Raw genomic sequence first — 17,946 nt, forward strand, 5'->3', positions numbered from 1 at the left:
GAATCTGACCCTGCTGCCCTCCAGCTCAAAACCTGCCACTCCTTTCTGCTGCACCTAGAGAAAGACCCAGCCTCCTTCCCTGGCCTTGAGGTGGGCGGGGAGCAGCCTGCTGCGCTCCCTGTGTCGGGGATGTCTTGAAGACGAGAGGGGCTCCTTCTCCCAGCAGACTCGTGGATTTGTGCTTCTCCCTGCGACACAGGTCTGCCCGGTCCTAGCTCTGCTCTCCTTAGGTCCTCTCCTGGACACCCAGCTAAAGCTCAACTCAGTCTTTCTGCCATCTCACGTGTTCCCAGTGGCATTCTGCGTGTTGTCCTATCTGGCCTCCACCCCACACCTAGCAAAACCTCCTAGGGAGCTGGAGCCCCATCTTTCTCCTTCCCAGCTTCTAGAGCGGGGCTTGCACCACAGCGTTGCTCCATTTCAACTATGTGTTGCAGGACAGGTTTCCTGGCTTTCTGCTGAGCTGGGGCCATGAGCTGAGTCCAGCTCCCATCCCCTAAGGGGCAGCTTGGACCACAGAGGGCAGAGGCCATGGGTCAGCTCTGCCCGCTATTGGCCATGGGGTCCTGGGGGCAAGTCGCTGAACTTCTCAGTGTCCATTTCAGCATGGACCGTTCCCAGTTTTAGGGTTTTCATGATGTAATTAATTGACGTAGAGATCATAGTAAGGTCTTAACAAGTTGGTGGCCACTGAACGGTGGTGTCCTACCTTCTTCTGTCAGACTCCAGACTAAATAATGGACTTCCTTAGACCCCAGGGATGACCACAGAGACATCCACCTCTTGAGCCAGGCTCCCAGGTAAGTGAGTGGAGATTGAAACACGGCCCCCCCTCCCACACCCACCCGCTCACCTTCGTCAGCTCCAAAGCCTCCTTGACCACACACAGGCCACATTCATGGCTTCCTGCGTCCTTTTATCCCAAGATTAAAGATGGATCCCAGCTTGTGCCTGCACCAAGTGTACTTGGTGTTCTCAGGGCTAAAGCCCCTGCATCCCACAGCAGGGCAGGAGCAAGGAGAGAGTCTTGTGACCCTTTGTGCTTCTACCCGGAAGCCTCTTGAATGCCAGACAGGGCGGCACCCCCTCCCAGCTTGGGCTGTGCAGCTTCTGACCCACACTTTTGAGCTGTGTCCTTCCCAGGAGCAAGCCCCCTTCAGGAGGTGAGCAGAGGCTGCCCCTGTTTGGAGCAGTCACTGGCCTCCCCACGTCTTCTGTTCAGGGGTCAGAAATGGCCTGCTACCTGTTGGCCTGGGCAGAGCGACTGTCCTACCAAACCCCTCTCCAGACTTTGCAGATGAGGCCATGTTGATGGAGGTGCTGGCATTTACTAGGGGGATGTTGAATGACAATGGAAATCAGCTAAATCATCTCAGAAAAGATGGCAATGTAGAAAATACTGGCTTTATTAGACCCAGCCTGGCTCTTTTCCCAGAAAAGCATACGGGGAAGAAGATGCTTGGCTTGCTTAATTAAACCAGACGACAACGGACATATCCTAAGCTATGTGCAGAAAGTCTTTGGAGACAGACTGACGGGTTTGATCCTGGCTGCGTGCTTTCCTTGTGATCCTGCTTTGTGCGTGAATCAGTGAACACTGAACGCCAGTGCCTGTGCTACAGAGGGCTCACCTCAGCAGATTCTGTGCCCATTGCCTTGACTGATGGTCCTGGGGGTTCCCCATGTCTTCCCTGCCTCCCTGCCCTCCAGGTGATCAAGAGCATCTCTCGAGGCCCCCAGTGAAGCCTGATACAGGGAAGAGAAGCACAGTACTGGCTTCAGCAGGGTGACACATATTTTAAGTCCTTCTGAGTTCTAACGATGTCCATAAACATCTCCCCAGGGAGAATCAGGCCAACCTGCTCAGCCGCAGGCCCTGTATGAACTCCGGTGAGCTGCACTGAACTACGCATGGTCTTCAGGCAGGTAGAGAGGGGTCCTTGGTTCCTTGCTCCCCGGTGCAATCATGTTCCCAGAGAATCTACGTTCCACCTTGCCATGTGTGCTGTGGGGTCCTTCACACAGGGACAGTGTCCTGAACGGTCTCGGCCAATAGCTTTCCAGTTGTGGTGAGAGGGAGGCAAGTGTCTGCCAGGAGGAGTCACTGTTTCCCCGGAGCCCTGTGTGCACCAGGAGTCTTGCCCCTGGACCTCCCAGGAGAAGAAGGACAATTCTCTCACCTGCCCTCCCATAACCCACCACTTAGAACTGGGAGAAAAGCTTAGACCCATTGCAAGAGTGGTCCTGAGCTCTGGCCCTGCAGATCCTCAGGGGTGGAGCCTGGACTGGCGTCTAGACATGGAGACTGTAGCCAACAGAACAAGTGTCTAATTTTTTTGATCTTTCTTTTATCATTCATCGGCAAATAAAACTTAACGCTACTTTCTTAAAGAAGTTGATTTCCTTAAAGAAGCATAGGCTGTTTTGGGAAACCAGGGCTAAAAAATGCATGTTCAGTCTCACTAAGCCACAGGCCACTGCCCCTGGTTTCCCTGTACCTTCCATCAACTAACTGGATCCCCTACGAGGGGATCTAATGTGGGATCCCTTACCTAGACCAAGCACAGAGGGTGATGTCCTCCTGATCCTCGAGGGCCTGAGGTGGCCCATGGGGCCATCTGATACTCAGGTCTTCATTTCTGTTTTGCAAAAGGATTGGGGGTCCAGAGTTAGCCAAACTGCAAGGTGTGGGGGCACAGTCCCCAAGACGTGCTCACTTCTGATGAAATAGTATCATCAGATGCTGGGGGTGGGGGGTATTCTCCAAACTGTCCTCAGCTCCAGTAATTTCCTAGAAGGACTCAAGAACTCAGGGAAAGCCACATACTCATGGGTCACCCCTCAGCGCTGAGGGCTATGTACAGACCCCACACTTGGACTCCACTACTGAGTGAGTGTGAGGAGGGTGGGAGCACTCTCCCTGAGCACCCCCGGCTCTGCACCCCTGGTGACGGCAGCAAGAACTTGTGGAGGGGCCGTCTGGTCGGGATGGTGCCAGAAGACAGGATGGAGACCAGGCCACAGTCCCTGCCTGAAGACAACTCTCCCTGCACGAGCTTCTTTCATGCTGCTGTTCTACAGGGTGACACTCATTTTCCTCTTTAGCCATGTGTCCCTTCACCGCGTGTCCTGATAACTTTGAGGTTAATCAGCTCAAGGCACTCACGGTTCATGGTAGAAAATAGGCTGCAATCATTTGGAAAGAGGTTTCCAGACCTTTCTTTGAGAAAAATTTAAATGGCTGAAAGCCTGGATGCCCTGGATGGGTGTGCAGGGGAAGCCACCAAGGACATTTATCTCTGCTCTTCTTTGCATCAGTGTCTGAGAAAACAGTCATTATGCTGGGAACCACTGAATGCTCTCCTGAAGGAACAGATCTGCTCCACCTAAAGTTTCCCACTGCATCCCACCTTTGTGTAAAACAGATTCCCCTCCATAAAGTCTGCATCTCAGCGATTTGCTGTTTTCTGCTCCAGGGACTGAAAACCCACGCAAGCTTGAGCTACTTCAGCCACTTCCACTGACCGCGCCCTCACCGCGGGAACACGTATTGCTTGTTTTCAAGAATCCAGGTTGGGGGCATTGGCCTTTGCTTGTTTAATGGATGCCCTCATTCTGTGTAGAAGGACGTCCATGCATGGGGGGACATTGGGTAACACCTCTGCCCTCTGTGCACTAGATGCCACTAACTGGCCCCCCTCCTTCCTGTGCCAACTAGTTCTGACAACCAAAAATGTCTCCAGACTTTGCCCAAATTCCCTGGGCAGCAGCATCGCCCCCAGATGAATACCACTGCTCCAGGGATGATGAACATTGTCATTATTGTTCCAATTGTGTTCCGTGTTCTCTGTGAGAGGAACATCTGCAGGTTTGGGGTAATTTTCACAGGAAACTGAGCCCTTATGCTACAAAATGTTGGACTTTCTCTTTGAAGTGACCAGTGGCATTGCAGAATGACAATGTTGAAATGTAATCAAAAAGCTGTTTAGGGCTTGTGGGTAGAGTCCCAATCCTCCAGATTATATTAGTTCATAATATCAGATAGTGTTGGGTCTTTTCTGGTTGACAAATTGGATTTTTTTTAAAGCAAGGCAGTTGGATTTATAATATTTAGGATTAAAGGGGAGAATGAGGGGAAAATTATTTTCTCTTGCCCTTAACTGAATTTTAGAGAGTCTGTTTGGAAGAGCAAGTTCAATGTTAGGCAGAATGTGTGAAGACACCTCATTAGGACCGATGTAAAAACAGACTTAAGATGCTTGGAGACTCAAAGAACAATGACCTGTAATGGACTCTTTAATACATTTTTTTTTAGTTGTAGATGGACAGAATACCTTTATTTTACTTATTTTATGTGGTGTAGAGGATCAAACCCAGTACCTCACACATACAAGGCAAGCACTTCACCACTGAGCCACACCCCCAGCCCTGCAATGCACTCTTTGCTCAATTTTATGTGTCAACTTGGCTGGTCCGTAGAGCCCAGATATTTGGTTAAACATTGTTCTAGATGTTTCTGCAAGGGTGTTTTTGGATGTGGTTTACATTTAAATTGAAGACCTTTGTGTAAAACAGATTCCCCTCCATAAAGTGGTGGACCTCCTCCAATCTATTGAAGGTCTGAACAGAACAAAACCCGCACCCGCTGCCTGAGCAACAGGGGATTCTGCAGAAGAGAGCCCCAAGACTTCACTGCAACACATTTCTTCCCGGGCTGCCAGCCTGCCAGCCCACCCTGCAAATAGAGAATTTGCCCAGTCTCCATAAGATCATGAGCCAATTCTTTAAAAAAGTTTGTGTGTGTGTGTGTGTGTGTGTGTAGTCACATGCCACTAAGGACAGGGATACGTTCTGAGAAATGTATCCTTAGGTGATTTTGTTATCTGCAAACACCTTAGAATGTACTACACAAACCAAGATGGCGGCCACATCCCTACGCTATAGAGTCTTATAGGTCTACCACTGTATATGTGGCCTGTTGTGGAACAAAACATTGCTGTGAGGTACATGACTGTCTATCTACAACATCTTATTGGTTCAGGTTCTCCAGAGAACCCTGACTAATATAACCATTCCAAGGACATTTCAGGTACTCAAAGTTTCATGGTTTGCCACCGTCACCCACTCACCTCCCTGTTCTTCAGGAGCATATGGTTATAGAGGCCTCCTGGGAGTGTTACGAAATGCCTGGGGTTTTGTTTTGTTTTGTTTTTATCCTGCAGAGGCCAGCAGGATGCCAAGTCTTGGGGGAAAAAACTTTACTTTGAGTTTGTTAAAAGAAGCATTTACCCAGCGCAGCATCTGTGGAGTCAGGAAATATGCAGAACAGTGGAAGAACACCATAGGCTGTCCAGGCAGGAGGCAGATGTTTTGAAAATAATTAATTCATTACAAACCTGCTAGGTCGATAATATCTGCCTTTCCCCACAGTCCCTGCCCGTTCTCTGGCTGTCTGAGCTCAAGGCTCCTCCCGCCCAGGCTGTGCCCTCCCCTTGGCTGGAGGTCACTCCCATGTCTCCATTGCCAGGGCTCTTGAAAATGCTGTGCACATCTCACCCTGTAGCTTTGCGGCCGTGTGCGCATGGGTGCTTACCTGACGCCTGAACCTGGGCTTAGGGAAGAGCCAGGACTGGTTGCATAGTTCTGTGCGAGTGTTTGTGCCCTTCCAGTCAATATTCGAGCTTGTGACACAAGACTTGATCCTCTGGCCCATGACCTTGCACCAGCCCACCCTGTTGGTAACCACGCCTAAGTGAAGTGGATTTTTTTTCCTCCAAGGTCTGTCTCCGGTCACTGTTGGAGGAAGTCCTAAGATTGGCTGGAACAACTCTACTTGCGGTCCATTCTATTCTCAGTTCAGTCTTTCAAGGCTCAGCCAGTTTTGAACCACCTTCAGCTGGCCCTGTGTGGTGCATGCTCTCATCTTCTCCTTGCCTCTTCTGCAGAATGAGAGGCTTTGCCGAGAGGCTGAGTTTGTGCTTCTGCAATGGGTGCCATTAGCTGTCCTCTTCCTGACCTCAACACCATTTCCCTGTGTCCACATCTGCTTCTGTCCCCCTCATCTTCCCCTCAAGGGGAGGCTCATGAGCTATGGGAACCAGGGGCAGACAGCTCTCTGTAAAGGGGGGCATCTGCCCCTTTGCGCCCCCTTCTAGTCTTCTCTCTCCACTCCTGAAGATGGCTCTGCTTGGTGACCAGTGGCACTGCCATGAACTGAGCATGGCAGGTGCAGTGATGGAAAGGTGATTTACTAAAGGAACAATTAATGGACTGGTGTGGCCAGGAATTTAGCAAGAGGTTGGTGCCCTGGGTTGACTAGTGTCCTCCTCCCAAAATATTCAAGCACTGACTCCCACTGCCTGTAGATGTGACCTCATTTGGAAGTAGGGTTTTTGCATTTGTAATTGGTGAAGATGATGTCACATTGGCTCAGAGAAGGCACAAATCTAATGACCGGTGTCCTTTGGGACATTTGGACATAGACACACAGAGAAGGGGATGGCCATGTGACTGCAGAGTCTGAGATGAGATTTATGTTTATGTTGCTCTGAGCCAGAAAATGGCAAAGGTGGCGGCTGCCTGAAGCTTGATGGTGGGAAGGAGCCCCTCTTGTGCTTTCAGAGGGAGGACAGATGTCCTGCCAGCACCTTGACTTTCAACATCCAGACTCCAGAATGGGCAGAAGACGCGGTTCTGTTGTTTGGAGCCACTCAGTTTGTGGCTCTATTATGGCAGCAGCAGGGAACCAATGCAGGGACAATGGTATTTCTCATTGCCAGGGAAACCCCTGGGGTCAGTCCCGTCCATGTCTGATGTGTGTGTGGTGCTTCCATCCACCACTGCGTATTGATGGAGAATATCGACTGCCCCATGATACAAAATGAGCAAGACCCTCAGCCCTGTCCCCAGGAGGCAGGACACCCACATACAAACAGCAGCTTCCAGAGGCAGCAGGATGTGAGGGAGAGGGCTGTAGGGAGTTGCACTGTGTGATAACGGCCACACCCAAGCTTGGTCCATCCTGACCTTGCAGCTTCCAGGGAGAAAATTCCAGGGTTCCCTCCCAGCTCAAACTCAGACTTGGTCCTGCACCTCTGGGTTGTCTGCCTCCTGGTCTCCTCTGGGAGACCTTCTCATGCAGGCAGATGTTTGGCATATAACAAAGAACCAGCTACCGACCACCACCTCTAGGCTTACTATGAGTGATTCTCTTTAAAATCTGTTCCCAATGGGCCTGCTCAGCACAGGGCCAGCCCAGTTGCTGGGCCCAAGTAATACATTTCCACCAACTATATTAAGCTTTTCCATGTTTTGCCAATCTCAGTAGATGATCATGCTCCAGTTGCCAGGTGTTCAACAGTTCAGATCTGTGACTGGGAAATGATTTTTTGAAAATATTCATCACGTATGCACATTTGTATTTCTACTGAAACCACCTGGCAGCCCCAGGAAAATGTAAAAGGGAATCTCTGAGATGTGAGAGAAACAAGCCATGAGAATTGATGCGGGAGCTTTATTAGAATCTCTATTATTCTTGCAGTTGGCGATTGATAAACTCATTCAGAAAAGCACTTGCTTTCAGGGATCTAGAGTCCACAGTCGCGTGTGCAATCTAGCTTGGAGTTTATGGAACGTGCCTCTGGAAAAACTGGCGTGCCTCTGGCGGCAGGAGGTCCTTTCAACAAGACAGGGGCAGGCTGCTCCTGTGGCGTGTTCCATGGCAGTACTGCCAGCCAGGCCTGGGTCTCCAGAGACACCCTCTGTTCATACCTACGTTTCAGCGATTAAGAAGTATGAAATCGGCAACGTGGGCCTTGAGGGTTATGCCCTGGCATCCCAGGAAACCAATGCTGCCCATCAATGTGGTGCTGGGCTTCTCCCCCAGGCAAGAGGACAAGCTGACCTGACCAGCTTGCCTTGGTTTTTGCCACCTGGCACACAAGCCTGGAGAAGGTACCAGAAAGGCTGGTCACATGAAGGATGCCCACAGTGCCACCTGGACCTGCAGCAGACTCCACTGCTGGTGGGTGGGACGGTCAGGCACACCCTCTCCTGAGCAGCGCTCCAGAAGCTTCTAATGTCTGCTTTTTTGGAAAAGCAGAGCACACCATAGCCTCAAGACAAGGACTAATTTAGAGCATCTGGGAGCAGGAGACACGTGTAGAAACTGCACAATCTGATGTGCCCAAGTGAGGGTGGGTGCGGGCGGATGTGTGCCTGGGTAGGAGGGATTCTGGTCTCAGGGAGACAGACCATGCTCAGGGGGACGTGGTGATCCCTGGGGAGGCAAAGGGCAGGCCTCGACCCCGTCTCTCATGCTTTCAACTCTTGTGTGAAGCACCCCAGAGCTACCTGTGTCCTCCTCCACCCTGGAAGGTGGTCACCTCCAGGCCAGAGCAGCCCTAGAGGTGACTGCTGAACCTTGAGGTCTGTCTCCTTCTTCCCAGAGCCTGGACTGAGACGATCTCACTGGGCAAGTGCTCCTGGGATCCCCCTGCCCACGACCTCAGCACAATGGCCTCTGGAAATAAAGAGACTTTTCAGAGCCGACCGCTTTCCTTTGAGTCCTGTGATGCTTGGGCACCTTGTACTGAGACCCTTGTTGCCCATGGGGGGGATTCAGTGTCAGGTGCCTGCTCAAAGGCCCTCCCTGAGACCTGCCAGTCCAGCCCTTATGTCATACCCTCCCGTGGCCATGCAGACTGTTACGTTTTTACTAAAAAGCATGAAATGGTTGTGCTTTTCCTTAACCTTATTGAATCTTGCCACACTGTGCCGTCTTGTTCTCAGGACCACAGGCAGGACTCCAGAACACCGCGAAGACAGAATTAGGCTAAAGGGTGAAGGACTTCATTTTACTTGGGTCTCAGCAAATTCTGCTAATGGCACTTCTGGGGGAGGGTGCGAGGATCTTTCAATGACATCCCACCAAGACTCCTAGAACACATTTGGGGTTTGAATGTTTCTAATTTTAAATATGGAAATTTAAGACAAAGGAAGGGGTGCTTGGCTTTGTCTTAGATTTCCCAGGTTGAGCAGCTCTTGGAGAAGGTGCTGGGTCTCCACTGGGGAGGTCACAGGGAAGTGAAGCCAGGTCTGCTGGGGTGTTGGGGTGCAGGTGCTCCTTCACTTGCGAGGCTGCTGGATGTGCTGGGTCCTGGGGGAAGGGTGCTTGTCTATGGAGGCGTGAGGCTTCTGGTGAGCCACCTGTGCAGCCGCTGGGGGGAAGTCCTTGTCACCCTGTCGGAGACACAAATGAGCCACTGTGAAAGGGTGGGCTAGGTGCCAGGGCCCCACACCCAGCGTCCACTGGTTTCCTGCAGGGAAAGCAGAGGCTGAGGGGCAATGGGGCAGTGACCTCTCAGCAGCGAGGAGCCCCTCTCCTGTGGCTGGGGGCCAAGGCTCTCAGGGGGCCTCAGGACCAGGGGCCGGTGGGGGGGAGGGCAGCACAGAGACTGTGTTAGCTGGCTCTGCCCCAGGCCACGAGACAGATGCACAGCAGGACTCGCTCTGCCCTGAGCTGGGTGCTGGCAGCTTCCCCTGCTAGGTCTTTGTGATCATCCACATTAGGGGCGAAAGGACCAAAACCTGAGCCTCAGATTTGCCATCATGGCTGTGGGCTAGGCCTGGGTGCTGGTGGGGAAGGAAAGGCACAGGAGAAGGGGCCTGGCTGTTTTCCAGGGGGTGGGGGGGTCAGTTGGCTTCTTGCACCAATAGCGGGCTGTGACGGGGCTGTGCTTGGTGGAGCCTGGCCACGGGGTGGCCTCACATTTGTGCTGGTGTGGCAGACATATCTGTCTGTCCCAGGGTGTCTGGATGGCTGTGGCTACAGCTCCATCACAGAGCTGTCCTCACTAGTGGCCCTTTCTTCAGGCATGGTGGGATCAGGACCTGGATGTGCGGAGAGCAGCAGAGCCCAGGTGGCATTATGGAGAGAGCCTGCAGACAGGCAGAGTGTAGTCTCCCAGATGAGGGGGATTCGAAGGGTTAGGGTGCAACTGAACCATGGGTTTAACTCAGCAGAGGGCAGAAGAAAGAGCCATCGCTAGGACATAGTGGACGACGTAGCTATGTGCCACTAAAGCTATTCATGGACACCAAGTTGTATTTCTTAAATTCTCTTATGTCGTGACATGATTCTTATGTTGATGTTTAAAGTCATTTAAAAATGTGAGAACACTTTTAGCTGAGGTCACTGAAGAACGCCTGCCCCGGGGCATGGTTTCTGGAGCCCTGGCTGTCTGCAGAGGGCAGGGGCAGAGGCAGGTGGTCCCTGACCACGGGGCAGTCAGGTTCCCTCTGCGGCAGAAACGTGCTGCACGAAGGAAACGGGACAAAAAAGAAAGTAACAGGCCCTGGGTGGGTCGGGGGGCGGGGTGCGCAGCGCTGCGGGTTAGTCTAGGAGGGGTTCCCAAGAACCAGCATTGGGAGGCGGTGCGATGCTCCCATCTGATGCACGGCGTGGGTGCTGCAGGTGCCGCAGGGCGGGCGGGTGAGCTTACCCGGGCGATGACTCCCGAGATGAACACGGTTGGCTTAGGCGGGCTGGAAAACAAGGAGGGAAAGGCGGGTTTAACAGGCAGGCCACAGAAGGCGACATGCAGCTGGAACGACGGAGGCTTCGGGACTGAAGAGGCCCAAGGAGGATGGGAGCAGACCCCTCCCTGGGTGCTGGTGTCCACAAGCACTAGGTGGTGGGGCTCTAAGTCTGAAGGCCCTTTGGAAAGGCTACTAGGAAGCTTTGCTCTGAAGTGAGTCCAAGCAAAGAGTGAGAGAGGAAAACAGGTGGCAGAAGACACAGCCCCAAAGAACTTCTTTTGGCTTGTTTTTCGGTCAGTCCTCAAGTTCTCACTGTGAGGAAGCTGGGCAGTTCTGATTTGGTGGGATTGTGGAAACAGGGAAGTAGCTTGGCTCTGGGGTGAATTTCCCTCCCTCTCCACCAGGGGCTTCCCTGCCCAGTGTCCCCATGGAGTCCATGAGTTCCAGAAACTTCTAACCAGTGAGACTCCACAACCGATGCAAATTCCTGGCACCTGTGGACCACCAAGCATCATGGACTCAAGGTCCTTATGATGGCAGCTGTCACTTTTTCACCTATAAATTAATACCCATCTTCCCAAACTGTCAACGGTATTGAGAGGGCAGAATATGGCACCCTAGTAGCATATGAACCTTCATGAAGAGGAGACAAACCAAAGCGTGTTGGTGATGACCACTGTTAACATGCGGTCCCTCTGTGTGGACAGATGCACATGCTTTTCTTAATAATTTGAACCTCCAGCTGCCCTGGGAGCCTCTCAATGAGATGGTCCCATCATGGCTGCTTAGTGGCCTTCAGACTTAGGGCTGAAGCAGAACTTAGCAGTAGGAATGACCCCAGTCCAGTCATCTCAGGGCTGTCTGCGGGAGCACCCACAGGAGGCCACTCCTCGGGCCTCTAGCCTAGCCAACACACCCCTGCCCACCTGCTGAGGTTTAGCTGCCCTTTGGCTCTTACTCATTAAGGGAGACAGTCAGTGAAACTGTAAGGAACTCAGAGTAAAGAACATGCTCTGACAACAATCAGGTGACAGTGGAGAGGGAGGTTCCATGGGTGCAGCTGCGCTGGGTACGGCCAGCTTTGTGTTATGTTCTGCACAATGTGGCTAGTTAGGCTTCAGGAGGGAATTTCTGGATCATTATACCTAAATTGATGGACACTTCTGGGTTAGGGAAGAGAGGAGGGGACAGATAACAGGGTTCCCACAGTAGTGGCCTCCCACAGGGTGGGGATAGCCCTTTGGAAAGGAATCCGGAAATGGTAAATATTAAGCACCACAAATAATTCAAATTTTCATATTGAATTATCATTAAATATTTTTAAATGAGTAAATACTGATGAATAAAGAAGTAAAAATTCAAGTATCACCTTTCAAGCCTACTTTGGGGATATATGTCTTAAAATGTACACTGCCTATCTGTGTGCATCCAGATCACACATGATGGGTGCCCGTCGGTAGCGATGGGCATGCATCAAGAGCATCACGCAAGCTCTCCCGTCACCGGAGCCCACCCACCGGGGCTCCAGGGAGTCAAGTGGACTGGAGGGAGGGCAGGTGTGTGCACAGTGTCTGCCACAGTGGCTCAGGAAGTGGCTGCAGCCACACCAACCCTGTGTTTCAGTGTTGCAGCCATGGCAGGCCCTGTTCACCCTGTTGGGGTTGGTGTTTGAGACTGAGGAGTGGTCGGCGTGACTCAGGGTCTGATGGCCACAGTTGAAGGGATGAAGTACAGAAAGGGTGTGGACCTAACTTATGTGCTCCCCTGAGGGCTGATTCTGGTCTGTAGCAGGGACAGTGATGGGACTGGGGGATGAGCTGTGTGCAGAGCAGACTTTGGGTGTGACCTAAACACTGTACATTCTGTTAGACTAGCAGGCTCAAGGGTAGGGCATCAGTAACGCCTCCAAGGCTCCATCCTGCGTTGCTCTTCTCCAGTGCCTCTGTTTGGTGCCAGTCAGAAATAAAGTAGTAAAAGAAATGAGGCTAATTTCTGCGTATGAGGCATGATCGCAGGCAAGGCTTTTACCTTAAGATGATACTTCAAAAATTAAGAATCGTGCTTGCACGTGCAGAGCCTTCTAGTCACGAGGAGGAGACTGGGGGGAAGTTTAAACAAGGACCCCTGGTAAAGAGTCGGGTGCACCGCTGTGCTTGGGAAACACTGGCACATTAGATTCCATCAGGGTCCGTGCCCAGGGTAACCTACTTTCCAGGTTCTATACAGTGTGAGAGCTGCTTTGAGGATTTACGTAATCTGATGAGATCGTTCTGACAGGTGTTGTTTTGAAGATGCACCATTATTCTCTCTCAGGAAACGGAGACAGGGAAGACTGTCTTCCCTTGTTCCCCGCACCCTCNTTTTAATATTTATTTTGTAGTTTTCGGCGGACAAAACATCTTTGTTTGTATGTGGTGCTGAGGATAGACCCGGGCTGCACGCATGCCAGGCGAGCGCGCTACCGCTTGAGCCACATCCCCAGCCCAATGAATTCACATTCTTAAACTCCGCTGGACTCCAAAGCAGCAATGACTGAAGTCAATTCCAACACACTGTATTCATGCCCCACTTACTACCCTCTCAACATGTGATTAATAGATAGATCACCAGGAAGACTTTTGAGTGTTCTAGGACTTCACGAAGATTTCCTTGTCAGTAGGGGTCCCCAACATTTCTGCTCCACCTCTGAGAGGTTCAAGCCACACCTCTGGCCTTAAGGGCCAGATGGGAACTTAGGGCTGACAGGGGTGTTCTTGTGCTTCTGCAGGCCAAGGGTCTCTGGTGACATGAATTAGGGCTCCTGTACTCTGCCCAGAGGCCCTTCCCGGGTCTACCCTCTTCAGTGGGACAGCCCTGCCAAATTTGAGGAAGTCTGCCATGGCCTCTGGGACATCCCCTCCCAGGCTCAGGGTTGGCTTCAAATTCCTTCACTCCTGCAGGCTGCCCCTCCCTAACGCATTCCAGTGTGGTTCCCAGCATCGCCCAGAACCTCCCCATCGCCCCACAGGTACCCATCCTGTCCTCACAGGGCACCCACGTTGACACTGCTCTCCCTGAGCAAATGATTATGAAAGGACCCACGGCTAATAATTGTCACACAGCATGGCTACTGCTAGGCAGCTGTGCTGGGGCGACCTACCTAGTGCCCTCTTCTCCTCAGCCAGTGGTGTGAGGTCCTCCTTCACCCTGGGGTGTGCTGCACTGCCCTTGGAAAAATGCAAAGCCCTCGCCACCCAAACAGGATTCTGCACAGCAGGGAGGGTTCACTGCCCTTCCGACTGGTCAGCCTGTCCTTCCCAAGCATGCTGTTAAGGACTGGGGTCGGGGTGCTACCCTGTGAGAGGATTTGGGGAGGGGGAGATGCACACCATGCACGCATGCACATCAGTAAGCCTGGAAACCCAGGCGCAGCGCAGGTCCTAGGGAAGGCCGAGATGGCGGCACGGGCAGAACCATTTTCAGGTTAGTAGTTTTGACATGGGTTCATTTTCTGCAAATGCTTTTTCCTATTCACATGGACACCTGCTAAAAGAGCCAGTGGAGGTGTTTCTTGGAAAAATGCAAAGCCCTCCATCACCCCAAACAGGATTCTACATAGCAGGGAGGGTTCACCTCTCCATTTTCCAGATAAGGATGATAAATCAGAGATGGTCAATAATTTTCCTGAAAGCTATACAATAGCTAAGTGCTGGGAGCCAGACTTGGGACAAAGGCCATCCAGGGTACATGAGTGTGGCCAGGAGCCCACCCCCTCATTTTAAGGGACCTCAAATTATAGGTCTGTCTTCTATGATTTAGAGTGCAGATAGTCATCTAAATGCAATATAAGAGTCTCTTGTTCAACCAGCTAGTACATTAAGTCTATCTAAACATTCATTTTCTAATGTGAAATGAAGTTTTTTCTTAAAAACTATCATTTATGTCTGTAGCACTTAATTGGAATGCAGAATACTTCTGTTCACCTGAGTCTCCTCAGCAGGTGTGATTTCTATTTGAAGGAGGAAACGGAGGGTCAGAGGGTGTTGTAAATGTGTTCAAGGTCCCAGGGGCAGAGCTAGGGGACTCTCAGGCCACACTCTACCCACCTCATAGGTCTCTGTTCCCAGGCTTCAGGAATACAGTGCTTTCCTAATTGACCAGTCAAGATGCAGTGGTCAGGTTCACATGGAAGGACAGGAGGAAAGGTGGCAAACCCATACCTTCCAGGTGGGCTCTGCTGTCAGACATCTATGTTCAAATCTGAGTCTGCCAGGAACCAGCTGGTGGGTAGGTGCTTAGCCTTTCTGAGGCCAGGTTTCCTCCTCTGTGGAATGGGCTAGCAGCAGACCCTACCACACCAGGTGACTGTATGCTTATGAGTACACACACACACACACACACACACACTGCTTAGCACACAGAAAGCACTCCATCAATGTTAGCTGTGGATGGTGATGATGGCAATGACAACACCACTCCACCTGTCCCATGCACACTGCTGTGCACATTCATGACGGGTCCAGCTTTGCTTCACTGTGGATCCTACGGCCAGGGGTGGTTACTGCTTATTGGAACAGAAGGGTTTCCAAAGTAAGCAAAGAAAGGGCCTTGCAATCGCTGGACTGGACGTGAGGAAAATCTCTCCAGGCCCTTCCTCTGTTTGGCTTGAGGGTTTGACATGGTTTAGGCAGCAACTTAGCTTCCGAGCCCACTGAAGACAAGAAGAAACAAATGCAAGTGGCATGGTGGCCGAGCACCCTGAGAGCTGCCGGGGGGCCCTGGGGAAGAGGGCTGGAGGAGAGGGTGAGGGGCCTTCAGGGACGGGCCACTAGCTCCTCCTCCACTCCCACTTCTGATGCAGCCCATGAAACAGGGACAGAAGGAACACCACCACTGTTGACAGTGGTCAGTGGTGCATAGTGCCATCGAGGGCTGGGAAGGGGCCCATCATGTGCCACTTCCCTCACTTCCTGGTACAGAAGTAGTCAGTATTCAGAAAGGATACTCCCCTAAAATCTCCCTGCAAGTCCAAGTTGCCCAGTGAGCCAGGGGTGGGGTATGAAGCTGTGTGCAGAGTCTCGATTGCACTTTCTAGAGCAAAGCCTCTCAGTTCCATGGAAAGGTCTAGTTCACCAGCAGCACCTTGGGAGGAGCGTCAGGCTGCTCCAAGACCGGGAAGCCCCTGAGGGTATCTGTGCCATGTCAACAGAGGGGGAGAGGCTGCTGTCATACCAGATCCAGTCCTACTAATGGACACTCCCAGTGTGTTCCCGCCTGCTGGTGGGTCAGGCGGGTGAGCACCGGCTGGAAAGAATGTGATCATCTCTGTGGGGGCTTCAATTGACAGCACCGTGTCCTCCTCTGCCCCAGGCAGAACAGATGGGGACGATTAAAGTCCACCAAGGACTCCAAGTGCCTCTCCACAGTGGAGGTGCTGAGCGCCTAGGGCAAGGAGCAGGCACCTGCTGTGGGAGTCCATGCAGACCCAGGCATGGCCACTGAGCTCTGCATGTGTGCACATGAGTGTGCATATCTGTGTAAGAGAACAGAGAGCTCAGTTTCAGGAAGAAGGACATGTTTTAATTAGTATTCACCAGTGCGAAGTGAACGAGGTTAGGGGGTGGGGTGGGGGGGCTCGTGTGGCACCCAGTTGGGTGGGTGGGTGAGGTGGGGCTGCCTCTGGTGGCCATTCTCTGGAAAGCCTTCCTTCTACACACCCTCCTAATGGAAGTGAAACAAATTCTGAAACTCTTCTTTGACTTTGCTCTGAACATGTGGCTTTGTGTTTTCATGAAATTTATGGAAAAGTCTATTCCCATCTGAGGGGCTTTCACAATCACTTTCTAGTAAACAGCCGGAAAACAAATGCTTTCCTGCTATTTTTAGTTCTTGAAATATCTTCCTGACCTGGTCTTACTTTACTGGGCTTTTTAATTTTCTAGACACCAAAATAACAACGAGCGTGGCTGGTGAGCAGAGGGACAGCCTTGCCCCACTTACGTCCCTCTGCCCTGTTATTCTTCAAAGCCTGACAGTCAAGGGCTTCGTTCCTGTGGCCTGACTTCAGGTGCTGAGATCACCCCACAAGATGGCACTGCTGGTCCTCTCAGGGCCCGCAAGGCTCAACGCTACCCCCAGGATGACAGGAACCAGGTGTCCCCTGCTGGCCAAGCATGTCCTTTCTCTCTAAGGAGTCCCTTAATTGTCAAGTGAGTCTGACTGAAGGTGAAAAACAAAAACAAAACCTCAGCCTAAATGCTTTAAGAACAATTCTAAACCCAGGAGAAAAGACTCTGGAACCCAATTCCTTCCAGATTTGGTATGTGGAATTTATAGTGTTGTTCAAAAGAGCCCTAGCAAAAGAACTTGGCTGGGGTGGAGCTTGTGAGCTCTGTTCAGTCTGGTTCAATGACATTGGATTTCCAGTAAGAAGATGGTGCTTCGTGACACCAAAATTCCAGTCTTCAGATCCTGCAGTGAAAGGCCTGTGACCCAGCAAACCAGCTCTGCTTTCTTAGTGATCCACTCCCTCCTGCAGAGAGGGGAGAGGCTGCCTCCCTCATCAGGGCCACAAATACACAAAGTCTAACCCTGCTGGTTCCCGAGTGTCTCCAGATGAGCAGGGGCTGGTTGCCACTGGGAGGACAGTTCTTGCCTGGGTTCTAAAACACTCCTCCCAGGTGCTTGGCTAGCTGTTGATAAACACCTCGAAACCTCACCGGCCCCCTTCTGCAGCTAGAGAAGACTTGAACCCCCACTCCTGAGTATGGGGTGTTCACGGCTTGCATGTAGAGATGGGGTCCACCCTCCTCATGGTGAGGAGGAGATAGGCACCTGTTATGGGAGTCCATGCAAATCCAGACATGGCCACTGAGCCAGCTGTTCTAACAGGTGCTGGGATCTTCATTGTACCCATGGACATAGTTCCAGAGCTGCTTTCTATCTTGACAACCAGAGAATTTGACTTGGGCTTTTCCCACTCCTTCTTCCCTCTGCTGTCACCTAGACCCCTTCTTCCCTGGATGCAAAGAAGACAAATGATCACAGTATGTGTTCTGGTTACTTATTTTGCATCTCACAGATTTAATACACAGTGATGGTCCAGGGCCACTGTGGGCCTCTACCTCCATCCCTACACGGAGGAGAGGACGTCCTGACAGGTGAGGGAGTAAGGGCTTGTGCCCAGCAGTTCTGCTGCTGCCCCTGCAGAGTGCAGAGCATCTGAAGCCCAGAGGAAAGCCCCGTGCAGTGGTGCATTTCAGAGCCTGGGCTTTGGAGACAGAGAGCCCTGGGTCCACACAAGAAGCTCCTCTGTGCTCAGTGTCCATCTGTAAAATGGAAACAACACCCGATTCATAGAATATTTGGGAGTTTTAATGAAATAACATTTTTACTTTGCTTAGAATGAACCTCAATTGACAAGCTCAT

The 17,946-nt window shown here is 51.6% G+C and overlaps 1 protein-coding gene across 1 annotated transcript in view; it reads right to left on the reverse strand.

The window, feature by feature from the left end:
• Positions 1-8,828: 8,828 nt before the first annotated feature.
• The window catches only part of LOC107146379 (death associated protein), a 55,759-nt gene continuing 46,641 nt past the window's right edge, over positions 8,829-17,946 (reverse strand). The window contains exons 4-5 of the mRNA XM_015490457.2: positions 10,503-10,545; positions 8,829-9,240 (exon numbers count right to left, since the gene is read on the reverse strand). Coding sequence (XP_015345943.2) covers positions 9,127-9,240; positions 10,503-10,545 — 157 coding nt within the window. The 3' untranslated portion in view covers positions 8,829-9,126. The remainder of the gene's footprint in view (positions 9,241-10,502; positions 10,546-17,946) is intronic.

The sequence above is a fragment of the Marmota marmota genome, unplaced genomic scaffold, assembly GCF_001458135.2.
Source record: "Marmota marmota marmota unplaced genomic scaffold, marMar, whole genome shotgun sequence".
Taxonomy (NCBI): Eukaryota; Metazoa; Chordata; class Mammalia; order Rodentia; family Sciuridae; genus Marmota; species Marmota marmota.